This window comes from Pan troglodytes, chromosome 2 (assembly GCF_028858775.2).
Source record: "Pan troglodytes isolate AG18354 chromosome 2, NHGRI_mPanTro3-v2.0_pri, whole genome shotgun sequence".
Taxonomy (NCBI): domain Eukaryota; kingdom Metazoa; phylum Chordata; class Mammalia; order Primates; family Hominidae; genus Pan; species Pan troglodytes.
In genome coordinates, this window is record NC_086015.1 from 182,860,030 (window position 1) to 182,886,164 (window position 26,135).

At 41.3% G+C, this 26,135-nt stretch overlaps 1 protein-coding gene across 4 annotated transcripts in view; it reads left to right on the forward strand.

Annotated features, from left to right (window-relative positions):
- The window catches only part of USP13 (ubiquitin specific peptidase 13), a 135,047-nt gene that overhangs the window by 29,638 nt on the left and 79,274 nt on the right, over positions 1-26,135 (forward strand). For 3 of the 4 annotated variants that reach the window (XM_003310124.7, XM_054682362.2, XM_016942325.4), the window contains 3 exons: positions 7,914-7,974; positions 18,672-18,793; positions 24,593-24,735. In XM_003310124.7, coding sequence (XP_003310172.1) covers positions 7,914-7,974; positions 18,672-18,793; positions 24,593-24,735 — 326 coding nt within the window. Of the gene's footprint in view, positions 1-7,913; positions 7,975-18,671; positions 18,844-24,592; positions 24,736-26,135 lie in introns of all 4 variants that reach the window. The other variant, XM_009446898.4, reaches the window with a different exon arrangement.

A 26,135-nucleotide genomic window follows, 5' to 3' on the forward strand; every position in this document is an offset into this window, starting at 1 on the left:
TTCCTTTTGTCCCTCTCCCTCACCAGAAGTAACCACTGCTTTGAACTTTTTCTGTGTCATGCATGCCATTATATTTTATTAACAAATGCATATTCAAGAACAATATATAGTATAACTTTATATGTTTTAAAGATGTAGATAAATGCTATCATACGCCTAACTATAATTCTGTGAAGAGTTTTTCCCCTCGGCATCCAAATGTTTCATTTCTTTTGGAATCTGTCCATGTCGAGATACATCTGGATGTATTTAATTCATTTCAATAGTTTGGTTTTTCATCTTATGAGTACCTTGTAATTTATTTTCTTCTCGTATTGATGAACATTTAGATCGTTTCTATTTTTTGCTACTGTAAAGAATGCAGCAATTAACATTTTTATACACTTCACCTGGGGGTACATGTGCCAGAGTTCTTCAGGAAATAGATCTGGAAGTGGTAGTGCAGGCTCATGTTATGCTTATCTTTGTTTTTACTAGATAGTGCCAAGTCTCTCCCCAGAGTGATTGTACCTATTTACACTCTGATCTGCAATAATTATGATTTCTTGCTTTCCCACACCTTCACCAACCCTTGGTCAGAGTTCTGTTTTTGCCAAATATTTAGATGAAGTGGCATCTAAATATTTGGCACATCTCTTTGTACTTTCTATTCTGGTTTTTTTTTCTTGTTGGATTTGCCTATTTATATTTTTGGCCTATTTCTTTATGGATTTATCTTTTTCTTATAAGTGTGATGAGTTATTTTTACATTCTGGATACCAAACCTTTGTTTGTTACATACTAGATTTCCTTTGAGTCTGTGCCTTACTAAATTTCCTTTGAGTCTGTGGCTTGTCGTTTTACTTTGTTTATGAATTATTTTGTAGAATAGAAGTTGTAAGTTTTGAATTAGTTAGATTTATTAAACTTTTTGTCGTATGAGTTGTGCTTTTTGTATCTTGTCTAAGAAATTGTTTCCTACCTCAACGTCATAAAGACATTTTATACTAGTCTGTTTTCAGTTGCTGATAAAGACATACTTAAGACTGGGCAATTTACAAAAGAAAGAGGTTTAACAGACTTACAGTTCCATGTGGCTGGGGAGGTGTCACAATCATGGTAGAAGGCAAAAAGGAGCAAGTCACATCTTACGTGGATGGTAGCAGGCAAAGAGAGAGCTTGTGCAGGGAAATTCCCATTTTTAAAACCATCAGATCTCATGAGACTCGTTCACTATCATGAGAACAGTGCAGGAAAGACCCGCCCCCATAATTCAATCACCTCCCACCGGATTCCTCCCATGACATGGGGGAATTGTGGGAGTTATAATTCCAGAGGAGATTTGAGTGGGGACACAGCCAAACTATATCACATTTCTTACAGTTGTTTTTAAATTTTTATTTAAGTGTGTGTGAATGTGACTGTTTTAACATTTTAGGTCTTTAATCCATCTATAACTTATTTTTGTATTTGTATGAAGAATGGGAATCTATTTTTTCATATTGATAACCAGTTGTTTCACTATTCATAGAGCAGTACAACTTTTCCCAGTAATTTATAGTATCACCCTTTTCGTTTTATTTATTTATTTTTTGAGACGGAGTCTCTCTCTGTCACCAGGCTGGAGTGCAGTGGCGCGATCTTGGCTTACTGCAACCTCGGCCTCCTGGGTTCAAGTGATTCTCCTGCCTCAGCCTCCTGAGTAGCTGGGACTACAGGTGCGCGCCACCATGCCTGGCTAACTTTTGTATTTTTAGTAGAGACAGGGTTTCACCATGTTGGCCAGGATGGTCTCGCTATCTCGACCTCATGATCCGCCCCCTTCGGCCTCCCAAAGTGCTGGGATTACAGGTATGAGCCACCACGCCTGGCAGTATCACCCTTTATATACACACACACACACACACACACACACACACACACACACACACACACACACACATGTTTGTTTTTTGAGACATGGTCTCACTCTGTCACCCAGGCTGGAGTGCAGTGGCGCCACCACGGCTCATTGTAGCCACAACCTCCTGGGCTCAAGTGATCCTCCCACCTCAGCCCCCCAAGTAGCTGAGACCACAGGCATGGGTCACAACATCTGGCTAATTTCTGTATTTTTTGTAGAGATGGGGTTTTGCCATGTTTCCCAGGTGACCATGGTGCTCCGTCTTGTGCTCCTGAGCCTAAGCAATCCACTGGCCTCAGCCTCCCAAAGTGCTGGGATTACAGCTGAGAGCCACTGTACCTGGCTACCCTTTTTATATTTTAACTTGCTGTTCACATTTGGGTCTCTCTTCACTCTCTCAGTTGTGTTCTGTTGATCTTATTTGTCTGTCTCTGCATTGGTATGGCAAGCCTTGATATCTTTTAGTGCAAGCACTTTTTCCATGTTTGTTTATTTTTCTTTCTTTTTTTTTTCTGATGCTGTGGTTGAAGCCATATTTATTTTTTTTTCCAGAATTTTCCTGGGTATTTCTAGCCATTTATTTTTCTATATGGATTATGGAATTAGTTCATCTAGCTTAAAAAATCCTATTGGGATTTTGATGACAATCACATTGAATTTATAGATTAACCTATAATCCACATCCTTGTGTAAGCTCTATGAGGGCAGGGACTTTCTTTGGTTTTGTCCACTGCTGTGTCCTTAGCACTTAACAGTGCCTAGCATATAGTAGGTGCATCATAAATATTTATTAAGTATTTAACATATCGTACCTCTTTTTTCACATTTCCTTTTTGTCATTCAATAATTTTTGTAATTTTTTATAAAGGAACTCATATTTTGTTAGATTTTTTTTAGTACCCTATAATTTTGTTTTTTTTTTTTTACCATTACTGCCATCCTTTATTTTTTACACATTAACTGGTTATTGATGGTATTTGGAAATATTGTTAATTAATAAATGTTGATTTTATATTTAGCAATGCTGTTCAACTTTTACTTTAGTTCTAATAGTTTGTGCATGATTTTGGATCTTCTCAATGGTCAATGCTGATTTGAAGTTTCTCTAATTTCTCACCTTAGCCTTCCTAATACAGTCTCTGTTTAAGTTCCTAACAAAGAAGAGGGGGAGAGCAGGAGGAAGAGAATGAAGAAAGGCCAGAAAGTCAGATAAGGCATAAACTCAATGATTAGGTTCAAAATAATTTTGACTTGCTACTGAATGATTTCCACTCACTAATTCTGTTAGGTGGTACCTAATAATTCTTGTGAAGTCTGTTTTGTGACTTAATATAAAGTGATGAAATTTTAGAAAACTAAAAAAAAAAAAAGAAAGAAACAGAGGCCCAGAGACTTAGTAACTTGCTCAGGGTCACAAAGTTAGCAGCAGAACTGTGGAATGCTGGTAAACTTGTACAGTTAGCTCTGCCTCTGGAATTTTGAGTTAAATGTTTCACTCTCTGACCAAAATTTCTACTCGTTTTTGCTCTTTCACTCATTTATTCCTATTTTGATCATTTGTTGTAGGTCCTGAAGACCTTCAGGCCTGTGACTTGTTTAGCCTACTTCTCATGATTCATTTTTTTCAACATTCTGTAATCCACAGCACCCTGAACTGACTTTTATTCTCCTGTCTTGCCTCCTTAACTGTCCTCCAGAACTCCAAACAGTTGCTCCATTGATGTCACTGTCTACTTCCATGCACAGACTGCTGGAAACCCCACACTATGATGGGTTTGAGCGTGTCACATTTTGGGCCTTTCCTCTTCCATTGCGCCCTCTCCCTGCCCAGCAAACCTTCTAGTCTGTATCCTGTCCCACTCCCGTGAGTGGCCATTCTAACCTTTGGATGCTTTCCTTAAGCCTTTTCTATACATTCCTTGGTATCCTCATCATACTCATAAAATTATCTTGACTTGTACTTTGCAGGAAAAAAGGGAATCCCTGGACAGGAACTCACTTAACTTATTCCTTGTGTCCTGGAAGCTCACTCAGTGGCTCACACCTGTCATCCCAGTGCTTTGGGAGGCCAAGGTGGGAGCCTGGCTTGAGGACAGGAGTTTGAGACCACCCTGGGCAACATAGTGAGACTCTGTCTTGACAAAAAATAAAATAATTAGCCTGGAATGGTGGCGCATGCCTTAGTCTCAGCTACTTGGGAGGCTGAGGCGGGAGGAATACTTGAGCCCAGGAATTTCAGGTTACAGAGTGAGCTATTATCAGGCCACTGTACACCTGAGCAACAGAGTGAGACTCTGTCTCTTAGAAAAACAAAACCAACGCCACACAACCATCTTTCTAATTTGTGTCCTTCTTCAGTCATTGCATTCTTTTATTAAAAGCTTCTTTAAAAACTTTTCTGATCTGGTCTGTACTACATCTGCCACTAAGACTCAACATTGCAGTCTGATCTTGTTAATCCACTAACACTGCCCAGGTTGTCAGTCACCTCTTAGGTGCCACACTTGGTGGATATGTTTTAGCTCTAATGTTACTTGACTTTTTGAGTATTTGCATGTTTGAGCTTGTTTTCCTTTGGAACTGTTCCTCTCCTGTTTTCTTTGACACCATTCTTTCTTGGCTTCCGCTTATCCTTTCTCAGTTTCTTTCACCAACATCTCTTCCTTTGTTTACCTCTTAGTTATCGGCATTTCCTAGGATGCCATTTGGCCATCCTGTCTTCTTCCTCAGAAGGATACTTTTCTTCATCAGGGTTATCCATATTTTTGTTTAACCACTTTCTCTAAGCTGATGACATTCAAATTAATATCTCTCTGGAGGTGAAGATCTGATCATCTTATTCTGATCTGGATTTTTCTACTCCAGCATTTCATAGGTACTTCAAGGTTGGTGTGCCCAGACTGAACACAGTATATTCTCTTGCTAAAAAATTTCCTTCCTCTTCAATTCTGGAGACCTAGATATTCTTTGATCTGCTTTCCCTCTGTGTCTTACTGGTGATCTTGTTACCTGGGCTTCCCAAATAGCTCTGAGGTCCACCCTGTCTTCTCCATTCCTGCTGTTCTTGTCTGAGTGCTCATTATCCTTAAAAGGACTAGTGCTGGCCAGGTGCGGTGGCTCACACCTGTAATCCCAACATTTTGGGAGGCTGAGGTGGGTGGATCACCTGAGGTCGGGAGTTCGAGACCAGCCTGACCAACATGGAGAAACCCTGTCTCTACTAAAAATACAAAATCAGCTGGGCGTGGTGGCGCATGCCTGTAGTCCCAGCTACTCGGGAGGCTGGCGCAGGAGAATCGCTTGGACCTGGGAGGCTGAAGTTGCGGTAAGCCAAGATCGTGCCATTGCACTCCAGCCTGGAAAACAAGAGTGAAACTCTGTCTCAAAAAAAAAAAAAAAAAAAAAAAAAAAAAGGACTGCTGCTGTTGCTTCCTGACTAACCTTCCTTCCCTCAAACTTGCTGCCTTCAATCCCACCCAGTCTGCACACTGCTCCCAGAGCCATCTTTCCAAATGCACATATCTATGGCACACTGGCACTTAAATCTCTGATGTTTCTCCCTCTTCTACAGGATGAAGTCCAAACTCTTTTGCATGTAATTATAAGGTGCTCATGATCTGGAGCCTGCAGCCTTTCTAACCCTCACTCTTATTTCACCAAGTTTGTGCTCCAGACATAGCAAATCACTTCTTCTTTCTGGAGCACACTGTGATTTTATGCTTTTGTGTATGCTGTTTTCTCTGTCTAGGATGTCTTACTTCTATCCCCACTCCCCTCTTACCTGTTTTACTCCCTGTAATCAGGATATCCATCCATCCGTCCGTCCGTCCATCCATCCATCCATCCATCCATCCATCCATCCATCCATCCATCCATATATCCATCCATCCATCCATCCGTATATCCATCCATCCGTATATCCATCCATCCGTATATCCATCCATCCGTATATCCATCCATCCATCCATTCATCCATCCATCCATCCATCCATCCATCCATCCATCCATCCATCTATCCATCTATCCAACAAATATTTACTCAGTAGCTGCTATATGCCAGGATTGCTGCTGCTCTTACCAGCCCTGCCCACACCCTTTTCCTCAAATGAACTGCTCATTTCCTCCTTACGATATGATTGTGCCTTTTTTGAATCTTTCTTAGCACTCATCAGAATCTGTGGTACCATTTGTTTACATATATGCTCCCCTACTATGCTGGCTAGCTCCTTAAAAGATGGAACATGTCTTCATTCAGTTGGCAGTCTGAGCTCCAGCATAGAATCTGACACATGGGCACAGTCATATTTGCTGATGGAGGAGTTTTATTTTCTCAAACCTTGTTGATTTTGGTTGTTGACTGATGCAGAGGTGATGGTCTTTAGAAGGAGGTTCTACTTTTTTGCAAGTCTTAAGATATGAATCTCACAGTCTGGGACAGGCTTGTGTTCTAGCAAGTTTTCATGCAACCCCTCCTTGTTATCCTTCCGGCATCATGCAGGAAGGGAGGGGGCAGTGAGACTAAAATAATTAAAAGGACACCATACAATTCTGTAGAGAGATTTCAGGGGACCTCCAGGATTGTTAAAGGTGCTTTGCAATAGGTTTTATTTCATCCCTTTTTGAAGCAGGTAAGTGGAAAGGGGGAAGAAAGAGGCCCTGAGATAATAGAGGAGCGACTCTAAGAGAGGAGATGTGCATTTGGCATCAGTATTTGGAGGGACAGGTTTTTGAGAAAGTGTTCTGTAATGCAGATTCCTAAGATGTGAACTGTAAACCTGTAGTAGAAGCTGTAAAAACTTAATGTGAGAATCACAAGGATGAGTCAGCCTTCAAAGTCAACTATTAAAATGTGAGAAAGCAGACTTAGGACTCATGAGAGGACAAACTGAGAAGCAGAAAATGTGCAGCAAGGTCTCGACACCTGTGGCTGCTTGGAATGATGCGGCGTTAAACCCACACATGGTGGTCTGCTGGAAACATGCTTTTTTCTAGTAACTGAAAAAACATACACTGTGGAAATATGGTTTTGGCATTATACTTGATTTGAGAGTAAAATGTTTTGTGTGAGCATCAGATGAATGGCCTCTTTTGTATTACCACTCGATGGGCATTTTATTTCATTACTGCTGATGGCTTCCATCATAGGTAGAAAATACACGATGCTGGGTGGGGTGCAGTGGCTCACACCTGTAATCCCAGCACTTTGGGAGGCCTAGGTGGGCAGATCACGAGGTCAGGAGTTCAAGACCAGCCTGACCAACACAGTGAAACCCCGTCTCTACTAAAAATATTAAAAATTAGCTGGGTGTGGTGGCGGCCGCTTGTAATCTCAGCTACTCGGGAGGTTGAGGCAGGAGAATCGCTTGAACCCAGGAGGCGGAGGTTGCTGTGAGCCGAGACTGCGCCACTGCACTCCAGCCTGGGCGACTGTGTGAGACTCCATCTCAAAAAAAAAAGCCAAAAAAAAAAAGAAAATACACGATGCTTACGATGGCAAACATAGCCACTTGTCGGTGCTCCAAAAATGTTTAGGGAGGTTAGATTGAGATTTCATATGACCAGACTATCAATGACTATTGATATTTATTAAGCCTTTCAACAGTAGTTGTTAGGCATGCCCAGGGCCAAGCACTAGAGACCCACTGGGTAAGCAGGAGAATAAGATCCTCACCTTCTGGAGCCCCATCGTCTTTCCTGAGTTTTTCAATGTCAGGCCTGGACTCCTGCCCTCTTGGGAGCAGGTGCTGATTTGAAATTTAAGTATCGACTTCACCTTGATCCCTGGCTTCCATTTCTCTTTCCAGAAGCGTTTTCTTTATAATTTAATAAAAATAAGCAGGTGGATAGCATTGCCCTTCACCTACCTGCATTAACCTGGGTCAGTTCCCTGTTTATCCTGGAATTGCTAATCTAGATGGAATATTTCTTCTTGGCCTTCTGTAAAAACTAGGAACCTCTGAGATGTGCTTTTCCCTCACAAAGATGTTTATTTTATAGGCCGCATTTTAATGATCTTTTGTTTTCTTTTCAGAAGGTAAGAGGGGCGTCTGGTGGAGCGTTACCAAAAAGGAGGAATTCCAAGATTTTTTTAGGTAAATAGTTATCAGTAGCATGCTCAGATTTTGTGTTTGTGTGTGTGTATATGTGCATACTCATGTGCATCTGTGATTTAGAGTAATAGGTTGTTTATTGCTGTACAATTTAAGGATGAGAGGCACAGATTTAAGGCCCACCTCCACTTTGCGTTTACCTACCAGTGAAGTGTGCTTTTAGCCCTCTTAGTTGGGTTTAGTGCTTTGAAGCAATTATACTTACAGTGACTTGAGAGTAATTATAATTCTGCTTCAGTTCTGTTTATTGCTTACTTTATTTTTATTTTTTGAGACAGGGTCTGGCTCTCTCGCCCAGGCTGGAATGCAGTGGCGCCATCTTGGCTCACTACAACCTGCGCCTCCCGGGCTCAAGCCATTCTCCCACCTCAGCCTCCCAAGTAGCTGAGACCACAGGCACACACCACCACGACTGGCTAATTTTTTGTACTTTTTGTAGAGACGGAGTTTCACCATGTTGCCCAGGCTGGTCTGGAACTCCTGAGCTCAAGCGATCCAACTGCCTCTGCTGGGATTTCAGGTGTGAACCACTGCACCCGGCCAATTTTTTGCTGACTTTCAATAGCTGGCTCTTGCAGTGACTCACGCCTGTATTCCCAGCACGTTGGGAGGCTGAGGCAGGAGGATGGCTTGAACCTAGGAGTTTGAGATCAGCCTGGGTAACATAAAAAGGCCCTGTCGTTACCAAAAAATTAAAAAATTAGCTGGGTATAGTGGTGTGTGTCTGTAGTCTCAGTGACTTGGGAGGCTGAGGCAGGAGGATCACTTGAGCCCAGGAAGTTGAGGCTGTAGTGAGCTATGATTGCCACTGCACTCCAGCGTGGGTGACAGAGCGGGATCCTGTCTCTCAGAAAAAAAAAAAAGAAGTCAATTTTTTTCTTTTTATTTCTAAAATTAGCCAAACTACAGACTTCATTCAGATTTCATAATTTTTCTCCCACTCATGTCCTTTCTTTGTTACAAGATATGATCCAGGGTTGCGCATTGTATTTAGTTGTCATGTTTCTTTAATCCTTTCCAGACTCTGATCATTCTTCAGTTTTTCTTTGTCTTTAATAATTGTGACACTTTTGAAGAGTGCTGGTCAGTTATTTTGTAGACTAGACCTCAGTTTGGCTTTATCTGATGTTTTCTCATGAAAAATGTGAAGTATGTACGTATGCATTTTTGGAAAGAATCCTACAGAGATAGTGTGCCCTTCTTAGTGCATGGTATCAGGGGTACATGATGTTAACATGTTGTCATACTGGTCATGCTGAACTTGATCATTGTTAAGGTAGTGTCTGCTGGGTTTCTTCACTGTAAAGTTATAGTGTAATTAAGAAATATTTTGAGAGTGATACTTTGAGACTGTGCTAAATATTTTGTTTCTCCTCAAAGTTTTGCTCACTAATTTTAGCATCAGTGGACCTTGCCTGCAATAATGATGGCTCTAGTGTTTGACTAATGGTGATTTGAAAATTTCCCTTATTAGAAGGGCCAGTTTTGTTTATGCAAGTGACTACTGATTTCTATATCATATAATTATGGTCATATTAAGCTTCTGATATGGTTTTCTCAAGCGAAAAAGTGGTTTGATAATATTTGACCAAACAAGTTTATGTGCCTAAATGCCTCAGATTATTGTTTGAAAGGATTTGCAAAATTGTTTCCATAGTATGATTTCATTTTTGTAAAAAAATTCTATACATACATATACATATGTATATACAGATATAGACATGTATATGTATGTATGCATGCATGTATGAATGTATATCTGTGTGTGTGCACACACTTCTACACACACATACACATGTGTACATATATAACTGGGAGATCAGAAGAGTCTGGAAGAATACTCCAAACTGTTAATAGTAGCTCTTTCCCGGTAATAGAATAGAAGTGATTCTGATTTTCATCTTTTTGCTTCTCTATATTTAAACTTTTTCTGTAACAAACATGTTACTGTGATGAAAAGACACATGAATTATTTGAAAAGTGAAGCCATTGAAAACTGTTGTGGAGCTGAGTTTCTTTCCTGGTTTGATTCTCAGTTACTCTGTGCTGGATCCAACCTTGCTGTCTTCTCCTGCTTCTCAGCTCATGCTTTTCTGTACGAGGCTTATCTGCAGTTGGTTCTTCTACCTTGGCCAATCTTCCTTACTTCTCAACCTGTCTTTGGACCACAACCCAGTTTAACCAACTAAACCCAAACCAAGCTAGCATGAACCCCAAAGCTGAAATTATTGAATATCTTCTGATGCTTTGGTTATTAGTCTTCCAGCACCTTTGCACTAATATAGATCATATGATTTCGTTTGAATTAAGTAACGTCAGCAGGTTCTTCTTGAAGGCAGAACTAACTAAACATTTCGACTTACCATTGTTAATTTTTATTATTTTCTTTGGTTGAATGAAGAAGTTAGCTGACCTTGGCCTTTAATTTTTGTGTCTTCTTTTCATAAGATCTGGAGGTTTGATTTTTTTCTAGTGATTATTTTGGTTGTAGAGGATATTGTCAGGAAACTGTTTTAGAAATTAATTTGAAAGTTAGCACTGAGGTTTTGTGCTTCAAACTGTGTGGACCCCTTCCTTCCATTCTTCCGTAGGGGACTACCTACCATTTTGTTTCAGTGAGGCTTTTTCTACAGGTTATTCTCTGTATTCAGGCAAGATTTCATATCTTAGAAAACCACAAGGTGCATATAGAACTCACAGCCCCAAAAAAGTGTTCTATGACTATATTAATTAAAAAATGAATGCCATTAGCCCCACATTCCATTTCTCCCTATTGTTTTATATCCAGGTTCTTTACAAAGTTACCTCCGTCATCCCAGTAGGAGTTCTTTCTTTTTCTGTTTTTGAGACAGGAACTCATTCTGTTGCCCAGGCTGGAGTGCAGTGCCACAATCATAGCTCCCTGCAGCCTCACCCTGCCAGGCTCAAGTGATCCTCATGCCTCAGCCTCCCAAGTAGCTGGGACTACAGGCACACACCACCACACATGGTTAATTTAAAAAAATTTTTTAAAGTGATGGGGTCTCACTGTGTTGCCCAGGCTGGTCTTGAACTTCTATGCTCAAGCAATCTTCTGACCTCAGTCTCCCAAAGTGCTGGGATTACATGTGTGAGCTGCTGTGCCTGGCCAGGAAGTTATTTTTTACAGGAATTCATTTTTTGCAAGTTCTGATTTAAAGCCCCCTCAACTGGTGCTTCTCATCTCCTAGGAACAGGCACTTTTCTCTTGTCACATTGGTCCCAGCCCTGAGTTAATGTGACCTATAAATTAATTTCAGTGATGGGCTGTGTATTAGGGTTACATCTGGTTTATGTAACTGTAAATTTAAAACACTAGTAACTTTGTTTATTTATTTATTTATTTATTTGAGCTGGAGTCTTGCTCTGTCACCCAGGTTGGTGTGTAGTGGTGCGATGTCGGCTCACTGCAACATCCGTCCTCCGAGTTCAAGCAATTCTCCTGCCTCAGCCTCCCGAGTAGCTGGGATTACAGGTGCCCACCACCATGCCCAGCTAATTTTTGTATTTTTTTTTTTTGTAGAGACGAGGCTTCATCATGTTGGTCAGGCTGGTCTCGAACTCCTGACCTCAGGTGGTCTGCCCACCTTGGCCTCCCAAAGTGCTGGGATTACAGGCATGAACCACCACACCTGGCCTATTTATTTTTGAGACAGCATCTCACTGTGTCACTCAGGCTGGAGTGCAGTGGCATAATCATGGTCACTGCAGACTCGGCCTCCTGTAGGGCTCAAGTGAACCTCCCACCTCAGCCTCCCAAGTAGCTGGGACCACAGGCATGTGCCACCATGCCTGGCTAATTTTTGAATTTTTCTGTGAAGACAGGGTTCTGCCATGTTGCCCAGGCTGGTCTCAAACTCCGGGGCTCAAGTGATCTGCCTGCCTTGGCCTCCCAGAATGCTGGGATTACAGATGTGAGCCACTGTGCCCGGCCGATTCTGGTAACTTTAAACAAGATAGATGCTTATTTTGCTGTCATATAGAGGATGTTTGGAAACAGTAAGTGCGGTGATGTGATGGCCTCATGTTCACCAGGGATCTAGGCTCTTCCCATATTCCTGCTTCACCTTCCATCCTGGCCCATGATTTCCAACCTCATGGTCACCTTACGGTCCAAAATGGCTACTGGAACTCCAACCAATCACATCCTGATTCTGGAAAGCATGAAAGAGGAAAGGGGAGGCCGGGCGCGGTGGCTCACGCCTGTAATCCCAGCACTTTGGGAGGCCGAGGTGGGTGGATCACCTGAGGTCAGGAGTTCGGCAGCCTGGCCAACGTGGTGAAACCCTGTCTCTACTAAAAATACAAAAAATTAGCTGGGCATGGTGGCACATGACTGTAATCCCAGCTATTTGTGAGGCTGAGGCAGGAGAATTGCTTGAACCTGGGAGGCGGAGGTTGCAGTGAGCTGAGATCGCACCATTGCACTCCAGCCTGGGCAACAAGAGTGAAACTCCGTCTCAAAAAAAAAAAAAAAAAAAAAAAGAAAGAAACAAAGAAAAGAGGAGAAAGAGGAAGGACAAAATAGTCTAATCTCCCAGCAGAGTCACCTTGCCTTTGTCAGCCTTCTCATAGAGCCCCCAATCAGTTTACGCCTCTCTGGCAGAACTTGGTCACGTGGCCACATCTAGCTGCACAGGAGACTGGAAAATAAAGCCCACCAACGGGCTCCACTGAGTAAAGTTGGGGTCTCTTATTAGGAAGAAGGGGACAGTGGGTATTGGGAGGCAGCTAGTAGCCTCTGCCACAGTCTCTTTCCCTCAAATGGATGCTGGGATTGTTTCCTCATGGAGAGGAAGATAACTCAGAGCTCTCTTGCAGTTTCTCTGTTATTTTTTGGCTAGGAAGTACTATTTCACTGGTACTGAAATGAAATTATGATGCTCCTTCTTCCGCTTCATGAAGCAGATGTAGGTGGCCAATGCTTTATCTTGGGTGGAGGTGTTTTATTCCCATTCATTTGATGACTTTGTGAATAATTCCTTTTCCATCAGCTCAACAGTGACATTGAAACCATTGAATCATTGGGTTACAACCTGCAATTGACTTTACAAGGGAAGCTGAGGCCACTGGCTGGTGCCAAAAGGCTTCCTGGTGTCCTGAGCAGCACCCTGCCCCTCAGTGGTCAAATCACTTTCCCTGCATATTACTTTGATGTTCATTCAAGTGAAATGACCTCAGTACTAGCTTTTGCTGCTATTTTTTTTTTAACTAGCAACGACAATTATTGGTAATTGAAAAATCATTTAAATTCTATACTTTTAAAACATTTAGGATTAAAATTTTTTTTCAATATGTACCTCATGGGTAAAGCTTAAAATTGAGAAGTTATAAAGGGCTCCTCAGTGAAAATTAAGTTTTTTTCCCCTCCCTTCCCTGTATCCTAGCCACTTGGTTACTGCCTCCAGAGACAAATTTTCTGTGTGTACATCTTTGTATATATTGTGTATTCTCTCAGCGATTGTCTATACATAAGTAATGCTTTTAGATTTCTTTTTTCTGTAGTCCCTAGGGAGCCATTAACCCTTCGGCTCCCAAATTGTGTTCTGAGGCACCCTGGAGTGCTACAGTGAGCTCACCAGGGCACTGAAGGATATTTTAAGTCTCTGAGGGAACATATTGGTGCTCAAACATTGCATGAACTAAACACAGTGTAGTTTTACTATTAGGTTACCCTGTATTCCTTCCAATAACTCCATATCTTTGTAAAATTAGAGTTTTTTTTTTAGTGGTTTCTGTGGTAAAAGTCAAGCACCATGTGAAAATCAATGTGAAATAGGAAATAAGGGTGGCAGTGGCGGATCCGATTCAGGAAAGTTGTGCATTGCCCAACAGCTGAACACATCCCATTAGTGAAGGACTGGGGCTATTTCAGAGTAAAATATTTTTTCTTTCAACTTATACGTATTTTTTGCTAATGGTTAATTAGTTGTTAGAACATAAATACTTACCAAGTTTTTTTGATCTAACTATTAAATAAACAGAGCCATTAGGCATTTTTTTTTTTTTTTTTTTTTTTTTTTTTTTTTTTGAGATGGAGCCTTGCTCTTGTTGCCCAGGCTGGAGTGCAATGGCATGATCTCGGCTCACCGCAACCTCCGCCTCCCGGGTTCAAGCGATTCTCCTGCATCAGCCTCCTGAGTAGCTGGGATTACAGGCGCCGGCCACCACACCTGGCTAATTTTTTTGTATTTTTAGTAGAGACGGGGTTTCGCCATGTTGGCAAAACCTGACCTCAAACTCCTGACCTCGTGATCTGCCCACCTTGGCCTCCTAAAGTGCTGGGATTACAGGCGTGAGCCACTGCGCCTGGCCAGGCATTTCTTTTGGCTTAGGGTTGCTGTGAAAAAAATTGCTGGGATGCTTAGGGGTGCTGTGAACTGGGAGAGTTCAGCTAGAAAGGGACACTATTAGGTTGTGTTGTAGAAAGATAACTTGGAAAAATATGAAAGTTGGTGAGTTTGGGGTATAAGCTGATATGAAAGAGATAGTAGAGAAGCGAGGAGGTAAGGGAGTTCTGGATCCTTCAAGAAATACCCTATGGCTCATAATGTGATTCTGCCCTAATTCCATATATATATATTTTACAATAAAGCTACAAATATGCATAGATATGTAAATAACTGGTAATGCATTTAATTTAAAAAATACCATATGTTTGATACATCATAAAAAACAGTGTTAAATATTTACATCTTTATGGAGTCTGTCCTAGTTTTCACAAATAGGTGTAAAGGAGTTCAGTTCTCTGTGTCTGAAAGTGGAACTTCCAAGGAGCCACCACTTCACCTCAGAAAACTTAAATTCCACTTTTTTTTGGCTTAGACCAGGTGTTTAAACTTGTTAAGGAATAGATTGAAAACAGAAAATTTGTGCAAAGTTTCGCTAATGGGCCTGTTCAGAAAGTTCATCTGCCCCTCTGATAACCAGAAGGTTCTAATAAACTACATTTTGCTATTTCTTTCTGAAGTGGGTAAAATAATATGTTCTTTTGAAGGTAAATAGTTGGTTAGATTTTGCAGCCCTTGGACAGATCGCTTACCTCCAACAATTAAAGTTAATATGGTCAGGGTGAGAGAACACTGACCTGGGAATCAGAGCCCTGGCTTTGTGTAGGGACCCATTCATTCCTTCACTGTCCTCCTTCATAGCTTAGGCATCTTGGGGAAATGGGTAGTCCTAGCCACTTCTCCCAGGGATCTGGGAGGATCATCGAAGCAGAGTTTATATTTATTTATTTATTTTTAAACTTAGAGAAGGCTTTCTTGGGTATTGCCACTTAATAGCCACAATAGAAGGTAGCAGCTGGGGAGAAGTTGGGGGTCCCTAGGGTATGATTACTCTGTAGCTTCTTCAACTAAATATTTTTGGGGTGATGAGACATGATTTAGAGATGTGGAAATTTTAGGTTATACTTAGGGCTGTGGGGTCATATGTGTTCAAGAGGAACCTTAGATTTGTCCCCTAAAATCAGAATGTAGGTTACCTCTGATGGACTTTTCCCTAATTTGGATTAAGTTTTTTGGGAAAGATCATGCCCCTCTTCCATTCCATTGAATTAAAAGTAAAAGTAAACTTAAACTAAGTGTAAAGAAGCACAACAAAGTTCTGCTTTTCTGCATGACAGCAGTCTTGCTTCCTCTTAAACGTGTGAGTCGCCAATTAAAATACAACGCAACTCTTTTGATATTCTTGTTTTGCTGTTGTTTTTAGCATGTTGATGTTGTTGACTTCCTGAAGTCCCCATTCACAGACATTTACAGGGTGTGTGGTGTGTGCCGGGCACAGTACAGGGGCTAGGAACATAGGACGTAAGACTCATTTCCGGCTCTCTGAGCTTACAGTCTAGAAGACTTTGAAGGTTATAACTTCTGAATACTCAGATTTCACAGAAGATCCCCACATGGTATCATGGTCTTGCAGCCAAAGGGAAGGGAAGGCACTTTTGGTTGTGTTAGTTGTCAGGAATAGGGAGAAGGTGATGATGATGATGGTGATGGCGGCTATTATTTGTGGAGTCCCCTAGTACCTACCAGATCCTGTATTAGGGTGCCTTAAAACTTTATCTTGTTTAATCCACTTAACAGTCTTGTGGGGTAGATATCTATGGCTTACAAGAAAAATGAACTTAGAAACAAATTTTCTAGGGTTACATAGCTAGTAAATGCCAGAGTGGGTTTTTTTTTCTTGTATTTTATTTATGCCAGGTAAGATTTGAATTAACTTTAAATGAGCATGTTTTTTGTGGAAAGGAGACAGATAATATCTTGTATGAGCTGAATCCGCACACAAAAACAGAAGATTTATGCCCTGGTTACTTAAAATTGTTATATATACAATATTATAATAAAGAAAAATTTAAGAATAAAGTTCACTCACTCATTATTTCCATTTGTTTAGGTTTCTTTCTCATTTTTGTCTATGAGCATAATATAAAGTCTTTACAGTGAAGATGAATTTTGTGTTTTTAGCATTAACATAGCATAAACATTTTCTGTTCCTACATAGTCTAAATAACTATGATTTAAATAATATTCTATTGGGTTGAATACTATTTTTTTTTTTTTTTTCTGAGATGGAGTCTTGCTCTGTTGCTCAGGCTAGAGTGCAGTGGTGCAATCTCGGCTCACTGCAACCTCCTCCTCCTGGGTTTAAGCAATTCCCTGCCTCATCCTCCTGAGTAGCTGGGATTACAGGTGCGTGCCACCACACCTGGCTAATTTTTGTATTTTGAGTAGAGACAGGGTTTCACCATCTTGGCCAGGCTGGTCTTGATCTCCTGACCTCGTGATCCACCTGCCTCGGCCTCCCAAAGTACTGGATTATAGGTGTGAGCCACCATGCCTGGCCGGGTTGAATACCTTTTTTTATTAAACATTTAGATTCCAACTTAAAAAAATATAAATATTGAAGCATTCACATTTTCATAGTATATAGAATCTTTCTTTGAATTATATCCTTTACATTAATGCCTGTACTTACTAATTAAACTTCTTTAATATTACATTTTGTCAAATGAACCTCACTTCTATTGCTACCTAGTAATGTTTGGTTTGGTTCTTTATTTTGGTATTTCTGACTCTTACAATTTAGAATCTTTTATTAAAACATTGAGACCAGGCGTGGTGATTCATGCCTTTAATCCCAGCATTTTGAGATGCTGAGGTGGGGGGAATTGCTTGAGGCAAGGTATTTGAGACTGGCCTGAGCCACATAGTGAGACCCTGTTTTTACAAAAGATGAAAAAAATTAGCCAAGCCTGGCAGTCCTAGCTTCTCAGGAGGGTGAGGTGGGAGGATAGCTGGAGCTTGGGAGTTTGATGTTGTAGTAAGCTATGATCACACCAGTGGACTCACGTCTGGGCAACAGAGTGACACCCTGCCTCAAAAAAAAAAAAAGCTTAGATTGCATTTTAGCTGTATCTTATTTATTTATTTATTTATTTTTACCACAAACTGCCCTACCTTTGGGAATTTAAGAGCAGAGCTGTACACAAACATATACTAGGTTTTTGATTGAAAACATACAAGGTAATAACAGAATCTAGATCCTTTGGTTCTCAGGTGGCTGCTTCATTAAGTAAAATAACTTTCTTCTGTCTATAGAGCCTATGTTTCTGTGTGTGTTCATGTACCTGTTCATGTGTAGGTTTGTGTGCATGTGAGTGGAATAGCTAGCTCTTTGTCACCATAGTTCCAAGCATAAATATACAAACATGATCTGGGATGCTGGCATCCCTGTGAAAGTGATGCTGAAATGTCCATATAAATATTGTGACAAGACATTTCCCTGAGCCTTCGTTTAACCTTTACCAGAGATGAACCAAGCAAAGAGGGGACGACTTGATAGATAACAGGCTAGAGGAGCTCATCTTCCTTACTGAGAATTCTCCACAGCCAAGGACAATATGACTACTCACATTATAGGGCTTCCACCTCGGATCTACTAGGCAATAACTCAACACTTTAAGAGAGGGAGAGGGAGAGAGCAAGAGGGAGATTTTGTTTTTAAATAATAGCTAACATTCATTGACTACCTATTATATGCCAAGCCTCTTGTTCTTGTTTATCTCCTGTATAAACTATGTGAGATACATGCTATTATCTTCATGCTATAAATGAGAAAACTAAGGCTTAGAGAGTTTATGACTTGCGCAAAGTAACATTAAGTTTTGGAGCTAGTCTTGAACCTAAGTTTGTCAACTCTAAAACCATACTTCCATATTATGATGTTGCAAAAAAAACCCCAAGAAACCAAACAACCATTCCAGCCTATTGTTGTGAAATCAGGAACCAGGTACCTGACACATCGTAATTACCAATCCTTGCCTTTTTAAGAGTTTCTAAGAAATTTTCTTTCTGAGAAATTCCTTCTGAGAATTGAGTATCTTGCACATTTGTCTATTTTAACTGTAAAGCTTTATGAAATGGCTCAGTCTTCATACATCAGTCACTGATACATAAGTATTCATAACTTGATGGAAAGGCCTGCTATTGGTGGTTGAGGACAGATGGACGGCCCTGTCAGAGGAGAAAGTTGTAAATGTCACACCCTTGGTATTTCATCATCACCTTGGATTTCTGGCTTTTCCAGTGAGTGCTGCCATAGTGTGGGATATTATTTTCCTCACTTCTTGTTCTTTGTTTTTGTTTTCTCCTCAGATCTAGATACTGATGACGATTTAAATAGCGACGATTATGAATATGAAGATGAAGCCAAACTTGTTATATTCCCAGATCACTATGAAATAGCACTACCAAATATTGAGGAGTTACCAGCCCTGGTCAGTGAGTGTGCACGGCTGCTAGCTAGATGCGCATGGCTCTGTGTCAGGTGTGTGTGCGTGTGCGATGTGTGTGTGCAGGGGTGGGGTGGGGTGGGAAAAGCCGGTTGAATGAGAGAAGAGGATGAAAATGAGCATGAACACGCACATACCTCTTCTCTTCTGTGACAGGAGTCTTGCCGGCTTACATTTCAGTAGTGCTGGGCCTTTTGCTGTCTCTTACTTCAAGTGCTGTTAGGGCTTTGTTGCTCATTAGCTGGTCTCTTCCAGGTTGGGCTGGCTTCTTGCCTCCTAAATCACAGTCTGTTCCTTAGATTTTCAAACTCTGCACCCCAGATCTACAGGGACTGCTGGAGAGGGACTCTTTTCTGATCAGAAGGATAACAGTCTTTTTATCATGTTTATTATGTTGGCCTTCCATGTAACATTTTGTTTGGAAAAAAATAGAAGTGCTCCACTGCTGAAACAATAGCGACGCAGTTACAAAAAGAACAAAGCATTTACAAACTACAGGTCTGCGGGAGCTCTGGGATTAAGTGAACCTTCTTTTCAGTTTTACTCCCTACGTGAACTAAAACTACTTCCTAGGTTTTAGATATTTTTAGCTGTGAGCTTCCCCCTTCCTCTTCCCTTCTCTTTTCTTCCTTTTCCTTTCTTTCTAATCCAGTTTTGTGGACGGACCGTAATTTTCTTGAATGACTTGAAGCTGGATCTGCTGGTAGTGATAGAGGGAAGCCAGGTTTTGTTTTCCTTCGATTCTCGCGTGCTGGAAGTGGGCGCAGAGTTCCTGTGGGGACCCTGTTTTTCCTGCTCTTTGCTCATTTCTTGTATTGCCTGTACCACTTTGTCCTCTTTCCTTTTTTTTGTTTTGGTCTCCCATTTCTTTTTCTTTGTTTTTTTTCTTTTTTGAGACGGAGTCTCCCTCTGTTGCCCGGGCTGGAGTGCCGTGGCGCGATCTTGGCTCACTGCAAGCTCCACCTCCCGGGTTCACGCCATTCTCCTGCCTCAGCCTCCCGAGTAGCTGGGACTACAGGCGCCCGCCACCACGCCTGGAGAATTTTTTGTATTTTTAGTGCAGATGGGGTTTCACCATGTTAGCCAGGATGGTCTCGATCTCCTGACCTCGTGATCCACCTGCCTCGGCCTCCCATAGTGCTGGGATTATAGGCGTGAGCCACCGCGCCCGGCCTGGTCTCCCATTTCTTTTCCTCTTTCCATTCTGTGCACACCTTGCCTTCCCAGAGCCTGGCCACAGATGGCAGTGGGGCCAGGGTGGGTTGAGTTTAGACATGCCTGTTCATTTTTTCCCTCCTCAAACCATGCCAGAACCAAAGCCAGCTCTTTAGGTCCCAGAGTCTTCTGGACGTTGCATGACTCTCTCTGTAGCCATCTGCTCGCTTGTCCCTGCCAAGAGGGGACATTTGTGCTTGGGGTTTCCATGTCACTAGGGACTCGGTTTCCACCATTCATTCTCTTTTGCCCCAATCTACTTTATATCTAAGATCACAGAAATCAGAATTTTGTGTATATTTATTTATTGTGCCTCTTCTTTTAGTACTAAGTGCACAGTGTTCAGTAGGGCATACGGAATTAAATTACCTTTGCTTTCTCCAATTCCATGTTGACTCATGTGGCTGTTACCAAGGATAAAATATATTAGTGGACAAAATGGCCTTACCTCATCCCATTACCTGAAATTATATACTAATGCTTATATTTCTGTAATACTGAGAGTTCTTCCTGCCTTGTTTAATATAACTCTTATTTCTGCTGTCAGAAGAGAAGAAACATTGTGAATAAATGTTATGATAAATTATTTTCCTTTCAGCCCCTCATGAATAAGTCTTTATGTTAAAAAAATTAATAAAAAAGCCTTTTCTTATTGTTGTACTTGGAGTATAATTTGAAATGTGAATAGTCTTATTTAAAATAAGAGAAGTGCCATAGAAATCTGAATCCAGCAAGATATATCATCATTTTTACTATAGAGTCTTTTAGTATTAAGAAATACTTTAAGAATGAAAAAAGAAGAGAGAATTATTTGGAAGATGAGGGTGGGGAGATAAAAGGAAAAGCCTGGACTTATCTGATGGTAATGGATAGGATTTATCTACATAGAAGATGCTAGTTACTATATTTTCTTTTCATGCTTTTGCTATATTTTTGGTGTTCGACAATTCTCTTTTTAAACTGTTAAATAGCAAAAATTATTGAGCTCAAACCATCTAACCAGGTGATTCTTCCTTCATCTTCTGAGTGTTTTAGCACAGAAGAATTTCATTTTCAGAAAGTGACTCTATAGGTTCTACCAGAAAGTTAAAGCACCTCTGGGTGATGCTGGGTTCACAGAGACATAGCACTGTGAGCTCGGCAGGGTCTTAGAGCTTGAAATCCAATGCCTTCATTTTTGACATCAGGAATTGGAGCAGTGCTGTGCTTGTAAATGTTTAACAACAGGCTCCCTAGGGAAAAAAAGCCCTGTTTTGTAGTGTCTGCTGATTCCATGGTATAAATACTCCCACCATGACTGATTTCAGGTTATCAATGTGACGTCACTGAATGCGGTGTTGGAAAGAGATTGGTAGTAGCAGACCATTATACAGAATTTCCAGCATTCCGCTGACATGCGTGTAAATAAAACCTCAAGAACACATAGATAATAATGAGATACAGTAAAACAATTAGGAAGTGAAGAATTTTTGATTATATGTCACCTTTTGAAAACATTTTATTTAGTCGTAAGTTTATACGATTTAACGTTTTATAATGGCTGTGTTTAGCAACCATCTTGCTGAATTTCTTAAAATTTAAAGCTGGACTCTTATGAGCCAGTTTGAGCCAGTTCCAGTGCAGAACTGAACTGGAGGCTTACAAAGGCTTGGGATGGAGCCAGGACTAGTACCAAGGTCTTTTCGCATCACTTGAGATAACATATCCAGGGAAAAATAGTTCACAGTGTGATTACAGGATGATGGATCCTGACCTTCAGCTGTCACCCATAAAAAGGGCCTTTAAGTGATTTTGGATGATATTCTGAAAACACTGGATCAGTGTTTGATAGGCCCAGAAGTCTAAGGATGTTTTGTTGGTTGTCACCCACAAAGATATTCAAGGACAAAGGAGAAGATTCTATTTGAGTCTTGTTCAGAATCACAGTGCACTGCAAACCAGAACGTTTAGAAAAGATCTAGTAGGGGTGGAGACAGTCCTAAGGAGGACACAGACATGATTTGGGTAGTTGATGAAACAAACAAGGAGGTTATAATAGGTCACACTCAAAAGATTAGGAGGCTACACAACAGCCTCCTTACTGTGGTCTTTCCTTCACGCCTGCCCTCTTCCCTGCACAGCAGCCAGTGTGATCTTCTGTGAAAATTAGATCCTATCCTTCTTCAGCTTAAAACTCTCAACGCTACTGACCGATGACACTGGGCTACTCACAGTCAGGAACAAGGAAGAAGTCCTGGCCAGAAGTGCTAAGGTGGCATGTCCCAAACCCATAAAGCCTGGAAGGGGCTTGTGGTGAACTCAGCTCTATTTTCTATGGACATTTCTGGAAGGTGGTGGGGGATGAGTTTTCAAAATGGAAAGAAAAAGCTAATTATACAACAGCATTTGTAGTGGGAGATAAATGGGCTTTTGAAAGGCTTAACTATATTTATTAAGTCCCGATCTCTAATGGATTATAAGCTTGTTGAGGCCGGGGACCTCCTCCTTGTTCCTGACTGTGAGTAGCTCAATGTCATCAATCAGTAGTGGTCAGTATAACCTTGGAGAGTTTTAAGCTGGAGAAGGATAGGATCTAATTTTCATAGCAGATCACTCTGGCAGATCACTCCGGCTGCTGTGCAGAGAAGAGGGGCAGGGCTAGAGGGAAGGCCACGATAAGGAGGTTGTTGTGAAGCTATCAGGGAACCATGATGGTGGCTAGGACCAGGAGGGGTGGGGTTGGAGTGGACATGAGGCCCATCGCAGGGCTGCTAGAATTGCCTGTGGGCTAGGTGGGGGTGAAATGGCAGCTGAGGGAACTTCCTCCATTGTTTCTTGTTCCTTCCTTGGTTCTAGGGTCAGAAGCCAGGACCCTGACACATGGGAAACTGCTACTCAGGGGAAAATGATCAGCTCACTGTGCAGGATATTAGTGATGTAGATTACAAATTTTGTTATTTATTTATTTTTTTACAGTTTAGTGGCGTTTATTATATTAGAGTTGGGCATCCATCACCACTATCTAATTTTAGAAGATTTCTCTTGCCCCACTAAAAAACCCATACCCCTTAGCCATCATCCTCCAGCGCTTCCTCCATGCTCAGCCTGTGGCACTCACTAATCTACTTTCTAGCTCTATAGATTTGTCTACTCTGGACCTTTCATATAAATGGAATCATGTAATATGTTGCTATTTGTGACTGAATTTTTCACTTAGAATATATTTTCAAAGTTTATCTATGTTGTAGCATGTATCAATATTTCATTCTTTTTTATTGGCAAATAACATTCCATTGTATGTACATACAACATTTTGTTTTACATTCTATTTGTTATGTCCATAAGCATTTGGGTTGTTTCCATTATTTTTATTTTTTATTAAAAAAAATTTTTTTTGAGACAGGGTTTCTCTCCTGTTGCCCAGGTTGGAGTGCAATGGTGTGTTCTCAGCTCACTACAGCCTCTGCCTCCCAGGCTCAAGCGATCCTTCTGCCTCAGTCTCCCGAGGAGCTGGGACTACAGGCGCATGCCACCACACCTGGCTAATTTTTGTATTTTTAGTAGAGATAGGGTTTCACCACGTTAGCCAGGCTGGTCTCGAACTCCTGACCTCAAGTGATCTGCTGGTCTCGGCCTCCCAAAGTGCTAGGATTACAGGTGTGAGCCACCATGCCCGGCCCCATTTTTTTGACTATTCTAAATAATGCTATTATGAACAGTTGTGTACAGGTTTTTGTGTGGACACATATTTTCATTTCTCTTGGGTATATACCTGTGGTAGAATGGCTGGGTCATGCGATAACTCTGTTTAACCATTTGATGAACTACTGAACTGTTTTCCAAAGTGGCTGTACCAGTTTACTTTGCAACCACAATGTAAGTTTTTAAAAGATAGCTAGAAATAGCTTATAGCATTAAGCCAATAGCACATTGGCTAATAGGCATATGGCCAGAATCAATTGGGTAGGGAGAGGGCAGAGAGTCTGTTTTCCTCCTCCCCTGTGGTCAGTTGGTGCCGAGCAGTTCATCACAGATTTGCTCATGATGTGGACTAATCTGGCACAGAGACACCCAGGCATGTCCCTGTCCAGGGTCACATTTGCACCAGATTAAGAAATGGAGCCATGCTGCTTACATTCCATTCAAGTGCCCTTGACCGCATGCCATTGTGTGATGAGTTGAGGATATTGGATATCTGAGTGTACATTTGTTATGAGGAAAACACACCACTTGGGTAAATCCTGGGCATTCCTGTATCTAATTTCACCCTTGCAAATTGTTCACCTCCTACTTTTCACCCTGCTTGCTAAGTGGTAGGAATTGTTAAATCTGACCTCTAAGCTTGGGCTTAGAAAATGAATTTAGTTTCTTGCTATCTGTGACATTGTCAATATTACAAACACTAGGCCAGGGACAAAACCTAGCTTGATCCAGGGAAAGTGCAGGAAAACAGGATCCCTCTCTTGCGACAACTACGCTGTTTGCGTTTCTTCAGTTTTTAAATTCATATTCTAGTGAATTTGCTATTCACTAGCAAATCGTTATTTTCTCAAACTGTTTTTATATATTACATCTGGGTTTGTCTTATAGGTAACAATTGCTTGTGATGCAGTTCTCAGCTCAAAATCTCCATACAGAAAGCAGGACCCAGACACGTGGGAAAATGAATTGCCAGTATCTAAATATGCCAACAACCTCACCCAGCTGGACAATGGAGTCAGGATTCCTCCAAGGTGAGTCAGATAGCAGAATGGAACTTTACTCCCTAAAACTGTCCAAAGGAATATTTGTTTTCTACTTCTTTTTTGAATAGGAAGTTATATTTTTTCTTACCAGATGCCTTTTATTAAAAGTAAATATAAAACTTCTCTAAAATTGTCTGTAGCTTTGTAGTAGATGCTGAATGTGCCCAGTCCATACCCCTAAGCCCTTCCCTGCCCTGAAGCTGCCAGTTGCAAGCACTCGCAACGCTTTACATGAGAGCTTTTTCTGCTTGCTGAAGCCAGTTATGCCGGTGCACGGGACAGTCAGAAACACCAGAGTGAAGCTCCATCCCTCCTCCTGGAGCAGCCCTAAACCGGTGACTGTGGCATGGGTGGATTAATACCCCAGTTTTCTGCCCCTGCAGGTGGGATATCTGTCTCTTGCAATTCCCCATGTGGCCTGAGCCCCAGTCGCCCACAGTGTACATTTGCTCACTGACATATCCTGTACCAGCTTCCTACCCTTTCTTGTCTTTCTTCCCCACTTCCCTGGGATCACCTCCCGGACAAGCCATTTACCTTCACTTTTTTGTCTCAGAGTCTTGTTTTAGGGCAGTCCAACTTACAAGTCTTTGGTTGTCACATTTTGGCTGGAATACTCTTTGGGCTCCATTCATATCTCCTCTTATTAGGTGCTGGTGTGTTTACAGGGGCAGGCGTTGGCGGATAGGCAGATGGATTAGGAATGTGTCTGATTTGGTTGAATCCTGACAGTTGCATGGCATTCACCTTCTGTGTGGTCTTTGGAAACGAGAGTTACTTCTGGACCTCCGTTTCTCCGTTTGTAAAAATAGAGATGGTAATACTGATGCTGAAAGGTGTTTATTAGAATTAAATGAGACTTCTGTAAGGTACTTGGCATATAGTTAATGTTTAGCATTTAGTCAAGTTGGTCTCCTTTCTAATTAATTTAGATTTGCAGTGTAGTCAGATTTGTATAAACTAGCTTTACTGTATGTGATTAATGCTTTAGAACTTTAGTCATTTATACACACAGGATCCTTAATATTTTAAACTCGTTCAAGCTCCATTGTCCCTCATAGAGGAGTTTTAAGGAAATGAGCTCCTCTCCTAGCCTGAAGTTTTGTGTCAGTTTTCGAAAGTAAAAAAGCCACTTGGAGATGCTGGGAGGGGCTAGTCCACATCTGGGAGGCAGGCAGGGTGCTGAGTGATCCTGCTACTCTGGGAGAGGAACAATAATTTTTTTTTTTTTTTTTTTTTGAGACAGAGTCTTGCTCTGTCACCCAGGCTGGAGTGCAGTGGCACAATCTCGGCCCACTGCAACCTCCGCCTCTCAGGTTCAAGCAGTTCTCCCTGCCTTAGCCTCCCGAGTAGCTGGGATTACAGGTGCCCACGACCACACCTGGCTA